General features: G+C 45.5%; 1 protein-coding gene across 2 annotated transcripts in view; it reads left to right on the top strand.

The window, feature by feature from the left end:
- The first annotated feature begins 3906 nt into the window (after window positions 1–3906).
- Window positions 3907–14841, top strand: part of PITPNB (phosphatidylinositol transfer protein beta) — a 35479-nt gene continuing 24544 nt past the window's right edge. For both annotated transcript variants that reach the window (XM_050906509.1, XM_050906510.1), the window contains exons 1-7: window positions 3907–3933; window positions 6797–6827; window positions 7740–7885; window positions 9813–9904; window positions 10506–10513; window positions 11763–11837; window positions 13012–13095. In XM_050906509.1, the coding sequence (XP_050762466.1) occupies window positions 3914–3933; window positions 6797–6827; window positions 7740–7885; window positions 9813–9904; window positions 10506–10513; window positions 11763–11837; window positions 13012–13095 (456 nt within the window). In that variant the 5' untranslated portion in view covers window positions 3907–3913. The remainder of the gene's footprint in view (window positions 3934–6796; window positions 6828–7739; window positions 7886–9812; window positions 9905–10505; window positions 10514–11762; window positions 11838–13011; window positions 13096–14841) is intronic.

Genomic DNA, 14841 nt, shown 5'->3' with positions numbered 1-14841 from the left:
CTCCATGAGCGTGGTGAAACTGTATGGGCTGGTCTGAAGTGGTTTGTCTGTATGCGGGGTCTGGAATCAGCAGGATGCAGTTACTCAGATGATACTATCGTGTGTGGTACAATCTAGATATAAACAAAGAGAAGAAGGGTTTTGGGGAGAGCACACATTGCAGCTAGCTGAGTAAACAAAAGACAAATGTTGTCCATATGGGGAAGGAGCAGCAGCAGGGGACTGCACTCAGCCAGAATTTTGAAAAACCAAATAAAGGAAAATACTGAATGCCTGAGAACTTCGGGAAGCAGACACTTAAAAGCCCCACCACTGTGCCCTGGCACAGCCCTTTGTAATTTCTTTGCCTCGTAGACTAAGCCAGTGCAGGCATAAGTCTGAGCGGCAGTTTCCATAGCATCCGTCTTTCACAGTGCAAGAGACTTGAATGAAAATATGTTTTCATAGGCAGAGCCTGTTGAGGATTTTCTTTAAAGCCATTTATCTGTGGGAGGGTCGTTTGGCAACATTTAATTTTCCTGTCTGTGAATTTCTGCTCTCCTTTACTCTAGCGGAGTTGATGTGTAAATGCATCATTACTTCTAGCTAGTGGCAAACGGACCTTGGGGAAGATGGCTTCTCAAGGGAAAGGGTGGGCAAGGGTGAGCTGGGAAATAGGGTCAGTAGTCGCTTCTGGGGAAGAGGATGCCATTCAGAAACACGGGAACACAGGCGTTGTGCTGAGACTGATGCTCAAACAGGAGACCACAGTCCAACAAGGTGCAAAAATCTGCCTTAGCCACTTTGGACACCAACAATTACCCCACAGAAGAATTAAAATGCAGTAGCTACCCATAAATTAAAGTTGTGCAGTTAAGAGCTGACACAAATGTCCATTTAAAATGATACTTTTCTCTTGTCAGGAATAGGGCAGCATTAGTCACAAGGAAAATCTCTGCAAGTGTAAATGCTGTGAACTGTTCCACAGCCAGACATATTTCCATTTTTTGAGGAGGAATCATTTCCCTTCCGCAGTGCCAAACTGCAGAGTTTCACCCTCCCCTTTGTCAGATCATGGAATGTTGTGGGGTTGTTTTTGTTTTTGTTTTTTTTTCTTTCCAGTTTACCTAGTCTAACATTTGTATGAGCATTTCAAACAGAGTAAAGCAAAAGTGGCTAGTCTGCATAGCTGTGAAGAAAAACCTGAAAAAAATGAAAGCTAATGCTCAGAAACTAGAAAGCAAATAAATGTATTTAGAATACATTAAGTAAATCCTGCAGTTTTACCTGAGTTATGATTTTTGAGCACCCTGAAATAGAAATACTGTTACCCAGCTGCTTTGTTCTTAGGGCATCATTTTGCCACAGGATAAACTTTAAACACTATGGAAACAACGATGGCGCCGAATACAGCCTACAGAAGCAGCTTGGGGAAATGTGACCCGTGTCGTCCTTCCTACGCCCTGTGTTGAGGGGTCAGGTGTATCCCCATGGCTTAGCAGCGGCTTTGAGGGTAAGCAAGGCTGGGTCCTCATTCCAGGGATGAGGTGTCTCTGCAAGACACAGTCCCGGATTCTCTTAGTTCTCCTGTGCTCCAGCTCTGAACAGCCAAGTTATAACCAGTTTTTACCATTTGCTCCTCATTCCAGGTCTCTAAGCTTCACCATTCATGTACATTTATAAAAAACCTCCAGCTGGTTTATCTTCATCACTCACTGGCACCTGTGTTGTCCTCTCCATCTCCTTCATTTTCCTGTTTTCGCTCTGGAATTCAATCCTGCATGTCTCCGTAGTACCTGAGAGACTCCTACCTAAAGATTTGTTGCTGCTAGAGAAACCCCTATTTGAACTCGCGGAAGCTCTGCACATTTCCCTTTTTGGATTAAATGCCTAGGTTTAGCTAGCTTGCGCCCTCCTCCAGTTTTTCTCTTGCCCCAGCTCTGCTGTTTGATTGTTGTATTAATAGAAATGTGTTGGATAAAAAGGGAGCTGGGAGATTGGATGCTCTTTCAGCCTATAGTGAATGTATGGCCCACCCCTCTGCCCCCCAACCAGGTGCCTCAGTAAAACTCATCTCCTGCCACACACAGTCATAAATTGAGTAGCGTCAGCTGCCCGATGCAGAGGGGCTTGGCACCAGCACCCCCCTGAGGGACGAAGGCAATTTCTCTCCTCAAGGACTTGTGTTTCAGGTTCTTTACAGGCTCAAGGAGCTTCCCTGGGTATTCTGCTCTTGGGGCCGATTTCAGCCCTTCTTTCAATGCCTCTGAGGCCTAAGACTTGTAGGCTCTTTTCATTTTTTTGTTTTTAATGGAAGCTGATGTCACCAGCAGGTCTGTGGGACCAGAGGGTGCAGGTGGGTCTGAGCCCAGTAACGGCTGAGTCTTGTTCTTCCTTGTATGTGTGTCAGTTCGCCGATCAATTTCTGGTGTCCTTGTTATCTGTGAATGCGATAAAGGATAAAAGAAGTTCTCTCACAAGAGGGCAGCATTGGACACAGTAATTGTGGCTCCTTGTGTTACACCCTTTAATGAAACAGTGGAAGTGTCTTTCCCTTTGTGGAGGCACTAGCAATTCTGTTACTGATTTATTGTGTTTTCATTTGTGTGGCAAAACAGGGGCAGTCCAGAGGTAACGGAACAGCAATCCGCAAGAAAAGGATTTTGCCTGAAACACATTGCATGAGGAAATTTTCGCTTCCCCCCCCCCCCCCAAAAAAAAAACCCAACCAAAAAAAAGGGATCTGGTAGCACTATTGGCCGAGGAGGTGCCAGGCCCCGAAGGAAGGGCAGTGCTGGCAGTGCCAGGTCAGCGATGGGGTGACAAGCGGAGGAGGGGCAGGCGGTACCCCGGGCGGGGGGCGGCGGGCACGGTAGGCCGAGCTGTCACCTGCGCTCCCTCTTTTCCAGCCGTGCCGCTGGGGGAAGAAACGACACGAATAAACATTTCCAATTGCCATCTCCCACGTGCCGGGCTGCTTCGCTGGGATGGCGTCACGTGAACAGAAGCTTCCGTCAGCTGGCGTCCGCGTGGGCAGAACAGCAAATGCCGTCACGCTTCACGGCGGGGAACGCGGGAAACGAGCGGGTTGCAGCGGAGCGAGCCCTCGCCCAGCGGCCGCTGCGGCCGCGCGGGGCGGCTTCCTCCCGCGGCTGTGAAGCGCCGAGTTCATCGGCCGCGACCACAAGCGTATCTCAGTTACCGGCGCCGTTTCCTCCGGGGCCGCAGGAGGTGGAAGAGGAGGAGCGCGCGCCAGCGGCGGGCCAGCTCCTTCGGCCGCTCCAGCCCGTTCAGCGGCGGCGCAGCCGGCACGGCCCCGCTCCTCGGTTTCCCCGCGGCGGGGGGGCGCCCGGCAGGCGCGGCGGGTGCCGCGGCCCCGCTCCTCCGCGCCAGGGCCCCCTCCCGCCGGCCGCGCACACCGACCCGGGCGGGGCGCCCCTGCCGACACCGGGCCCGCCCGCCCGCTCGGGGGCGCTGCCCGCCCTGTTTGGCCCAGGGCCCCGCCCGGCCCCGCCCGCGCCGCGGGGCGCGCCGAGCGATGACGTCGCCGAGCGATGACGTCGCCGAGCGATGACGTCGCCGAGCGATGACGTCGCCGAGCGATGACGTCGCCGAGCGATGACGTCGCCGCGCCGGCACGCGAGGCGAGGGCGGCACCGGGACGGAGCCGGCCTGGCGGCGCGCCCTGATTGGCCGCCTACGGGTGAGGCGGGGCGCTCGCGGGAGCTGCGCGCCCTCGGATTGGCGGCGGCCGGCGCAGGCGCGCCGCGTCGCGTGCCCGGGTGCGCTCAGGTCAGGAGCGGGCGCGGGGACGCACGGCGCGGCGGGATTGGGCGCGCCGGCCCGTGGGGGCGGGGCCTCCCCGGAAGCGCGCGGTGCAGCATGGGCAGGCGGTGCCGGTTGCGCGTGCGCAGTGCGGGCCTGCGAGGGGAAGATGGTGCTGATCAAGGAGTTGTGAGTCGGGGCTGGCGGCGGCGGCGGCGGGGCGGGCGGGCGGTGGCGCGGCCCCGGGGCCCGGACCGGCGCGGCGGGCGCCTCCCGCGCCCCTCCCTGCCGGGCCCGGTTGCGCGGGCGCCGCCGGGTGGGGCAGGGCAGGGCCCGCTCCGGCCCGCGCCCCGCTGGGCCTCCCTCGGCTCCGCTGCGCGGGGCGCCGGCAGCTCCCGGCCCGCCGCCTCGGCCGCTCCCTTCCTGCGGGCGGGGCCTCGAGGGGCCACCGTGTCCGGCGGCCGAGCGGCGGCGGCGGGCGCGCCCCGGGACGCCGCACCCATCCGGGCCGGCCCGGGACGCCGTCGCCGCCGCCTCCCCGCCGCGGGGCTGAGGGAGCGGCTCGGCGCGGGGCCGGGAGCGCTGCCGGCCCGGGGCGCGGGTCTGCTCTGTGCTTCTCTGCCGTTCCCGTGCGCTGCTGCACCGCTTCCACGTCCCGTGCTTCAGCCTTGAGTTGCTGCTTGACACCGGGTGAACACGCCATCGGCTTCGCACACGCCCGAGTGTGTGCTTGCAGTCGAGGTGATCCCGACTGGTATCCCTGCCCCGGAGCAAGCGAGTTGTGTCCCCGCACCATGAGTTTCTCAAACTCGTTCCCTTGGGGCTAGTGTTTTGCCAAGGCGGCGATGTCGGTGTGCTCCTGCAGAGCTGACAGGCGTTGCGGGGAGTACCAGATCTCGGGTGCTTTTGAATCGAGACCCCATCCTGCTTGGAAAGGAACTCGAGTGGCAGTGGTGACGGTCCGGGGGCGGTGTCGGTGTCCTTCATCGCTCTGCGGTTACCTGTCCTGGTGGTGCCGGGAACTCTGTGTCGTTGGATAGGTCTTTCCTGTAAGGTCTTCCACCAGCAAACCACTAGCTGGTTTGTTCCTCCTTCCCACCCTTTGGCTTTAAATTACCTCAAAGCCTACTAGTACGTAGCCTCCGCTGTGGTAGTAAAGGTGATATGTAGGTTCAAAATAATAGATAGTAGCAAATGTGTGTCTTAGGTTCCAAACAGGTTTCCAAGGATACTTCAAAGATTTACCTAAACTTCAGAGAGTAGGTGCAACCTGACAGGACTGAAGTACCAACGCTGTATCCGGCAGCACGGCATGCGGAACCAAGTGTCCTGCTCTTCTTGCGTTTTAGCGAGAGCTTGCACCAGTCCTCGTAGGAGAAGCTGTCTGTCTTTCTTGCATTTCCTACAAGATAATGGTGGGCTGTGTACTTACTTATAAGTTCTCATCAGATTTCTTTGCTACTTAGCTCTTTTGAATTATTGCATTGTTTGTCTGTCATCATTCTTCAGTTCAAAAAAACCTGTTCCTTACAATTCTTTCCTCTAATTCCTCACCTTTCCTTGTACCTGTATGTTTGCTATGTTTTCCTGATTATACTCCTATTTTACATATTGTCCTGTTAAAGACTAAAGGTGAAGTTGCCCAGAAATCCCCTATACTGCCTTGCAAGCCACAAATGTGTCCTCTCTAGGTGTTGAGTCAGTATCTGCTAATGCCAAGACAGGTGTCTTCTGTCCCTATTGGTCTTGCTAGCCAGCTTTAAAAATAGTTTAAGGACTTCTTTATCAGGTAAAATGAGATATAATAGGGCTCCTTATGAGAATTTTATTTTGACTGCCATTTGGCCATTCTGTGTTTGGATGCAAGCTCCGCTTTCAGCCTGACACTTGCGAACATTTGAGGCTGATTATGTTTTTCTCAGTTTCTCTCTGAAGATTTCACAGTTTAAATAAAACTGTTTCAGTGAGGCACACAGTAGACTAAAATAGAAAAATCTTTATTCAGTGAGGGATAAAGAAAAAGTTGCATGGAAATTGCAAGACTGAATTTGATCCGCAGGGATGATCGTTTCTGTCTTAAGGTTGCTGCATTTTCTGCCGTGCAGGGGGAGTGCAGGACACTCAAGCTGCTGAAGTCATTCTCGTAGTAGTACCTAAACAAAAACATGTCAAACTCACTGTTCACAAAGTGTGGACACAGCAGTGGGTAGCAAGAGTTAAATCAGCTAACTGTAACTTTCTTCCTCTCTGGAAGAGTGGACAGGCTTAATTCATATTCGTGCTTTCAGGATGATCATGTTGCATTGAATCTTAACGACCATAAGGTTGTCAGTAAAGGAGGTAACATCACTTAAGAGCTCTAGGAACAATTCAGTTGTTCTATGATGTTGTTCTGCAACAATGATGATTTGCATTGTCTTTGTCCATTTTATTATGTCAGGTGAGAGTGAAAAATACTGTCTGTGCAGTGTACTGTTGCTGTGAAAAATCAACTTCTGCATCCCCTGACACTGCTGTTAACTGTACAGTGTATTGTATTAGAACTAAACTGCTTGCCTAAAATCTACTTGCTTCTGCCACCTAAACAGGATATGAGCTGTTCTTGCTTTTTAAATGATTCATAACTGCTGTAATTGCCAAAATTCATTTGTAGGCTCCGAGGGCCTGCGCGTTTGTCCTTTTAAATTGTACAGATGGGACTGCTTACTGTGTAACACATGAAAAAAGCTCATGCCTCAAAGTTTAAACAAATTCAGCACAATACAAAGTTATGGCAGAGCTGGAAGTAGATACTAGATTTCCTGGCTCTTCTCTGCAGCTTCTAACGGTCTTAACCCCTTTTTTTTCCTTTGGTAACGTATCTGTCATTGAATTTTACTTGAGTTTGTTGCATTATGTCCATGCAGCCTTACTGTCACAGAGCATTTCTAAAAAGAAAACTTGAATTAACTCATTTTGATACTTCTTGAATGTCTTTGTTACATTTATGTCTGTAATCTGCAGATGAAGCCTAATTATTCATTTTGTTGAATTTGCTCTTTTCCTCTTTCAGCCGAGTGGTTTTACCTTGCTCAGTGCAAGAGGTATGTCCTCATCCAACCTGCTTTTGTTTTGGGGTGATGGGTGGGAAGGTGTTAGTGTCTTATTTAAATCTGACTAGCCTGGATCCAGATGTTTCCTGTGCTGTGTGCTCACCAGTCTGCCGCGGGTAAGTTGCCACATGCGTAAGCCAACAGTCAAGCAGAGTTAACCTCTTGCAGATCAGTGGATTTCAGAGGAGGCAAATGCCTGCAGGCAAAGAACCTTTAGTTGTTTCTGAGCCGCTCCACGGCTTACAAGCAAGAAAAGAACGTTGTGCAATTCTGCACTGCAGCAGAATTTTCCTGCTGATCAAGGCATTGAGTGACTCTAAGCCTTTTCGTAAAGGCGAAGGTAGGAATCATCTTCCAAGATGTGAAGCCAGCAATTTAAATAGCACTGAGATACATTTAAATGAAAGTCACGATAGGATGTCTGAACATACTTCTGAGGGAAAATGTTATGCTTGCTTGCTTTCTTCTACAGTTTGCATTTTATGGGTCCTGTGAGGGCAGTACCTAGTTGGTTAAAAGTATGAATTTGGGAGGCTTGGAGCTGGAAATCAGTCATTTCAAAATCTGTAAACTAAAAATAATATTTCTTTTATACAATTAAGCACAACATATATACCTTGCTTTTAGGATGAGAAAAATGAAGAATAACTTATTTGGTATGCTATACCAAAGTGTTGCATTAGTGTGAAACACGCTGATTGTAGACCTGGTGCTTGTGAACTACAGATAAATTTTGCCAGCAGATTGTCATACTTTACTAAATATTTTTTATATAGTGTATTTTACTTTCCTGATAATTTTGCCTGTACTACCAAATTTTCACTGGAAACAGCTGAATTTTTTTAAGCGTTAAAAGGTTTTGCTAACTTTAGTATTGAAATTTTACCTCTCTTAACTTTTCAGTATCAAGTTGGGCAACTTTATTCTGTGGCAGAAGCTAGCAAAAATGAAACAGGAGGTGGTGAAGGAATTCAAGTCTTAAAAAATGAGCCTTATGAAAAGGATGGCGAGAAGGGACAATATACTCACAAAATCTATCATTTAAAGAGGTGAGAAAAACATCGATACATATTATGGTCACTTGGTGTTGGGCGAGAAATGTTTAAAAGTGAGGGCAGCCTTCCAGTGTTTACTATTCTGGGGCACTTACTTGTGTTTTTCTACCACTCTGTAATTTGCTGAATTGTGCATGAATGCTCTGGTGAGTGGGAAAACATGTGAAATACAGTGGATTTTAAATACGTGGGATAGAGTAATGGAGAACCATGCAAAATGTCGGATCTGTGAATAGGCAAATGCATCTCTAAGTAGGAATAATTTGAATTCTTAGTATATAGCCGAAATGATGGGTTGGTATCACAGATGCTTTGTAGGATAGCCCAAAGGACAGGAATGTTGATACAGAAGGATAGAGAAAAGGAGAATGGTTATTGCATTATAAAGGAAGAATGTTTTTATGTGATCTGGTATTTAAGAAAGAGTTCTGACCGCCTGAATGCTCCTTAAAAACATTCAATAAGGCATCACACAAGTTCTTGTGGTGTGGTAGGGTAGTGTTTTTCTGAGAGAGAATGAGTAAGGTAAAGAATGTTTTCAGAAGCAACATGCATTTCAGAGTGGGTAAAACCTGGGTTATTTGGAAAACTGACCCAAATTGGGTCTAAACCTCTAGGGGTTAACAGTCGATGTTACTCCGGAGGGCTGCAATACCATAAAGGCAGCCATATTGTTAGGATTTGTAATATATCGTCAAGTTGTGAGGATTAATATTCCAAATGTTTATAATTGGGGGAAAAAGATCTAAAAAGTTGAAGAACTGAATACGTTTACAGCTGGCCACCCGTGGGGGAGGCACAAAGACGACGCAGGAAATAAATGCAGTACAGCAGTACTGTTCAAAAGCATCTGAATGTTTAGTGTCTTAGCTGTGTGAAAGTAAACATGAAGGCAAACTTTCTTCTGGGCTGTGTTATGTAGGATTGTTGCACGCAAAGTATGGATCGTAATTCCATTTGGTTGGCTTTGGGCATTGGACTTTCAGATGTGCATAAACTAGAGAGAAACTAGAGGGTAGAAAGAAGTGTGGGCAGCATGACTCGTGTGGAAGAGCTGAAAGAATTGTGTTTGCTTATTCTAGAAAAAGAGAAGTCCCAGATGAGTGGGACATAAGGTTCCTGCAATATAAAAAAAACAATCATCAGTTGGCTTTTTTCCTTGAATCTAAAAGAAAAAAGGACAGGAACTTATTCACCACCCTTGGAGAAAAATTGACGATGGAACGCTTACATAGATTCAGCTCTGTCTCTGCCTTACACACATGTGTACACGTAGTTTGTTTAAACTCGCCTACTTAAGGGCACCAGCCTCAAGTATTCTCCTAGGTAATACCAGATTTCTCTTGTATCAGATTTTGTTACTTTTTTCCCAAGCATCCAATTTTTGGCAACTGTCATGGGCACTCTATTGGACCGGGGAGGGCAATTGTTATCAGAGATGGTAATTCTGCTGCTTATGGTGAGCTGCAGTTTTCCTCTTCAGGCAAGGCTGAAATAGCTGAATGGCCTTCCGTCTAGGCTGCAGGCCAGCCAAGTTACAGGCTCGCTCACTGATGAACCTGCAGTTTTGGTAGAGAGTTTGGAGGTGAGATCTCTTGGGCAGCGCTCTCCCTCAACAGTTGTCTTTGCTGTTCTTGAAGAGAAAAGAAAGCACAGCTTTCATCGTGATCACAATGCTTCCAAAATTATTTCTAGCTCACTCTCAATTATCTTATTATTATCTTCCCCATTTTTTTTCCTAATTATTTTGTGATCAGTAACATTGTTGGAGTTCCTGCACATTTAACTGTGGATAACTTGTACATCATAACCTTTAAAGTGCTTACGTGGAATGTGCCTTTCTTATTAGAGTGGAAGAAATCAATGAGGAATTTCAGCTGGCAGAATTTTAAAAAACATTGTCAATGTTTGTTTTTCACAGTAAAGTTCCTGGTTTTGTAAGGATGATTGCTCCAGAAGGCTCCCTGGTGTTCCACGAGAAGGCTTGGAACGCGTATCCCTACTGTAGAACAAGTAGGTGTCCCATTGTGTGTTTTGCTGTCAGTGTTCAGTCGAGGGATGGTCTTAAATGGTTTAGGAGAAAAGAGCGTGCCATCAAGTGGAAAACATATTTCAAATTTTAATATTGCGTTTGTGAGATCTCCTCTTCTGAAAAGGAGAGCTGCTTCCAAAGAGCAACCTCAATGGACCAGTTTACTGGTTCCTACAGAGTCTGAGTCTCCAGTGTCCCTAGGATAAGACTGAAGAGGTGATTCTCTTAAGGTCTATTACAGAGCCTGTTTGAAAGAATTTAATTCTTCATAGTCTGTTAGAATAAGGTGACTGCTTTATTTTAATACTTTTAATTGTGTAAGTTCTAAGAGTAGGCTCTGTTTCTTTTGTGTTTCTGTTGAATAGTTTGAAGTATCTTATAACGAACTTCTAAGGTGAAGGCTAGCAAGTCAAAGTCTGCTGAACTCTGTGGACTTGATGCACACAAACGCTGTTAGACTAATTTTGAATGTTTCTTGTGCTGTGAAGCAATCGTTAAATGTGAGACTTTTCAGAAATGATTGTATCTAATAACACTTTGTGTTTCCTTTTCATTTTCGTTGCGTGTGTTTCCAATGACCAGTTGTGACAGTGAGTATTTGAATTACTATCAGTCCTATGTTGGGTTTTTTGAAACGTATTTTATCTGTTATTACTGCTACAATTGACTCTGACTCTAGCAAGCTAGCTCCAACCTTTTATATATGCCTTGCTTGCCAGGGTTCCTGGCATAGACCTCCTTGTTACTTTATTTGTCTGCACATGGCTATAATTAGAAAGAACTGTAATTTGTCAGAGAAATGCTTTCATTTTTTACATCTTCTTTTATGCCCTTACTTACCATTACAGCTGCATAATGTTTGTCCTGGTAAGACATAATGCTAAAAAAGGAGGGGGGGTGGGGAAGCCAAATCAGAGGTTTCTACACTCTTGAATGCAGGAAGAACAATGAAATAAAATCAGTCCCTAACTGTCTGAAATCCCATTTCTGTAAAGTGAAATGCTGCCTCAGTTAAAATGGGTTAACTGAGAATCTAAATGGATCATCATAGCTGGGGTGTTGGGGTTTTTTGTTTGTTTGTTTAGGATGCATGGGAAAGAGATCATTAATACTTTATTTCCCTGTGTATATATTTTGGTGACCTGTTTAAGGAAGCTCATAAGTTTAATGTTAAATTGCTTTATCTGCTCACTTGCAAACTTGATTTAGATTGTCCCTAGGTGGATGCAACATAAGGAGTAACAAATGAGTTTGTGAACTGTTTAGCTTGACTTATCATGATACATGCGCACACTGGTGTATGCTTTCTTACTTCTGAAATTAGAAGTGTTCTGTGCTAGTCTTTAGACATACAATTTAGTGGTAGCTGGACATTTATGATCATAATTGTGCTATACAGTAACATCTAGTGTTTATTAGCTATTACCCCTGCCTCTCAGAATAGTCTCATTTATTAAAAATTACATACAAATGTATTTTAGTTTGAAATAATTTGAAGTAATTTGAAAATTACTTGAACACAGAGGTAGAGAATTTCAGGGTTGAGGAAGAAGGATGGTAAAAGTATTATTTCTGTTTGTATGCACAGAGTTAGAGTTGGATTTCTCAAACGTGACTGGTTTTAATTTAGTACTTACTGCTGTAGCTGACAAGATTTAGATACTAGTTATCTCATTGTACCTATTTCAGTGTGTAGGTAAGGGGGCTGTTTCTTCTATAATTTACATAGAATGTGTTGCTAGTCAAGGCTTAGTAGTGACTTGTATGTAATATCACTTATCTAAACTGTAAGCAGAGAGGTGTAATCAGACTCATGCTTTTTGATTTTAATTTTTACAGAATGAATACATGAAAGATGACTTCTTCATAAAAATTGAGACCTGGCATAAACCAGATTTGGGGACATCAGAGAACGTGAGTTGGGAGTTGGATACCAAGCATTAGTAATACTTTCGACACATAGTCATCCAGATAAAGTATTCTATACCTGGTAATGGTGGATAATTACCACACAAAGTCAAAGCCCTACCAGTGATTAATGTGAAACAAGAAAAGCATTATTCAAATCCTTCTAAGGTGGTCAAGCTGTCTCACCTGACGAGATTCAAGAACAAGAAAAGGTTTCTATTTTTTATGTTGAGGTCAATGCAGATGCTTGATTCTTACTCAAATATTTAAATAGATTTTCAATAAGTTCTTTTGAATTTTATGGTTTTTTACCTTAGACATTCTAGTCGTACTTAGGCTGACAAGTTTGTTTGAAAACAGGTTTCACAAGGCTATTGGAGTTTATCTGTGTACGCTTCTGTAGAGTTATGTATTGAAGCTGCTTCTGTCAATTTTCCAGGCTGGCGATATTCTTGTTTTCCTCCCTAGACAGTTGATTTGGTTCACAGGTCTCTTCAGGAGATTTTTTTATCTGTAGTGACAAACACATTTATAAACCATCCACAAAGGAATAGTTGTCAGTATATTTCCAGTGCTTCGATGAACGGCAGCACTCGATGTGCTGCAGAGGAGAGTATTTCTTGGACAGCTCTGCTTGCTATAATTGTAAGTTTAGGTATGCCTGACAGACTGCAGGTGTGAGGCTGGTTACATCTTCAGACCTTTATATACCTTCATACCACACACTTCATCTGGTCCATATTAAAGGCAGCCCTATGATTTAGGGAACCTGCTAGATTTAGTCAGGTTATTGAAACCTGCCATATTTGCACTTTGGAATTTGTGCAGCTTCCTTCTAGATCAAAAAGCTCAGATTACTGAATGGGTAATGTTTCTAATTAGAGCTTGACTTCATTAGCGCTAACAAATGTGACAGAAGAATACAGCTTAATTTTAAATCTAGGTTTCCTGAGTGCACAAGTGAAGGCTTTGTGCTGGTTTAAAATTGGTTAGTGAGTGAATTAAACTGTAACTGTGGAGATTATTCCCTTTTAGAAAGGCAGAGGAAGAAAGGATAGGTTTTGAGAACACTGCCTTTATGAAGCCCAGAAAAAAATCCATGGCACGCATATGTACTGCATAAGGTGCACCACTGTGCAAGGAGACAGCATGGAAATCATTCCTTTTTCTCTTTTTGCAGGTGCACAATTTAGATCCAAACACATGGAAGAGTGTTGAAGTTGTCCATATTGACATTGCAGATAGAACTCAAGTAGAACCAGGAGTAAGTAAATGCTCTGCTATTGGGATATGGATGTAGCATGCAGCTAATTCCATTGATGCTTTGTGTTGATTGTGAATAAACGAAAATGGTATGGATTTTACCCAACAGATAAATGAAAATTGTCTTGAATAGAATCATTCATTCTGAAGTTCCACACTTAGTAAATGCATTTGCAACTTCAGCCTACTGAATTTGACTTCTAGTTGCACAACTAAGACATGAAGGGCAACAGACTTTTGGCACAGGTGTAGTTTTTACTTTTAATTGTAGATAAAGTAATTGATTTGGTCAAGCAAGCATTTATGTGCTCATCTTGGTGTGTGAGACCAAATGCAAGAATCTATCCCAGCTGTCCTGCATGATAGAGCACAGTGTCTCCACCAAGCTACTCCTGTGCTTTTGCTGCTACTTCTTGGTTACAAATTCTTTAAATTAAATTCTGTCCCTCCACGCATCCTTCACTCTGGGGTTATGGCAATCTCAAGAGCATCAATCCGGTTTTGCCATTGAAATCCAGACCTGGTTTTATTTTTAAACTTTGTTCATCGGAATAGTTCTCGAGACACGAACTGCTCATCTCTTCTGAAAGCTGTGGGATTACTTTTTCAGTTTCATCTTTAGTGATTGCTTTGGCAAACATAAGTGTCCTGGATACACCCAGAAGTCTATGCATAGGAGTCTGTGGTCTTTTCTCTGAGAACTTGAAGCTTAGTATCTTGATAGAAGAGCAAAAGTTCAGAAGGACAGATTTTATTAGTAAGAGCACGTGGTTACTCAGTGAATTTGTACACAGAGCATAGGTATAAATTTGGAAGGAGCATCTTTACCAGGATTATGTGGAGTTTGTGTTAGCTTGCTTACACGTGTGATGGAAGTAGGCGGCTAGATGAAGAAGTGAGTGTGGCAAAGTTTAGTGCTAGGCATGCACACTTTCAACTTGCCTTTTCAATAGCACTTTGCACAGAAAAGACAGTGGTACCCTGAATGTGATTGTATCAAATTCTACTGAGATAAATACATGAAGGGATTTCTAGTTAAGCTTTATCTGCCGTCTTGAGATTTTGCTGATAGGACAACACTTAATATTTGTAATAGTTCCCATTCTTTTCCCCTCTGTTGTCAATTTTTTGTTAACCAGCTCATAGTCATATGTTTGGGTTGGAAGGGACCTTCAAAGATCATCTAGTCCAACCGCCCTGCCATGGGCAGGGACACCTTCCACTAGACCAGGCTGCTCAAAGCCCCGTCCAGCCTGGCCTTGAACACTGCCAGGGATGGGGCATCTACCACCTCTCTGGGCAACCTGTGCCAGTGCCTCACCACCCTCATGGTAAAAAACTTCTTCCTTATATCCAATCTAAATCTACCCTCTCTCAGTTTAAAAATGTTGCCTCTTGTCCTGTTACTACAGGCCTTGGTAAAAAGTCTTTCTCCATCTTTCTTATAAGGCCCCTTTATATATTGAAGGGCTGCAGTGAGGTCTCCCCAGAGCCTTCATGTCTCCAGGCTGAACAACCCCAACTCTCTCAGCCTTTCTGCACAGGACAGGTGTTCCAGCCCTCAGATCGTTTTCATGGCCCTCCTCTGGACCGGCTCTAACAGTGTCTGTCTTGTGCTGGGGACCCCAGAGCTGCACGCAGTGCTCCAGATGAGGTCTCACGGGAGCGGAGCAGAGGAGGAGAATCCCCTCCCTCGACCTGCTGGCCACGCTTCTTTTGATGCAGCCCAGGATACGGCTGGCTTTCT

This window comes from Gymnogyps californianus, chromosome 16 (genome assembly GCF_018139145.2).
Source record: "Gymnogyps californianus isolate 813 chromosome 16, ASM1813914v2, whole genome shotgun sequence".
Taxonomy (NCBI): domain Eukaryota; kingdom Metazoa; phylum Chordata; class Aves; order Accipitriformes; family Cathartidae; genus Gymnogyps; species Gymnogyps californianus.
Note: the sequence above shows the minus strand (reverse complement) of the source record. Positions and strands in the feature narration are given on the sequence as shown.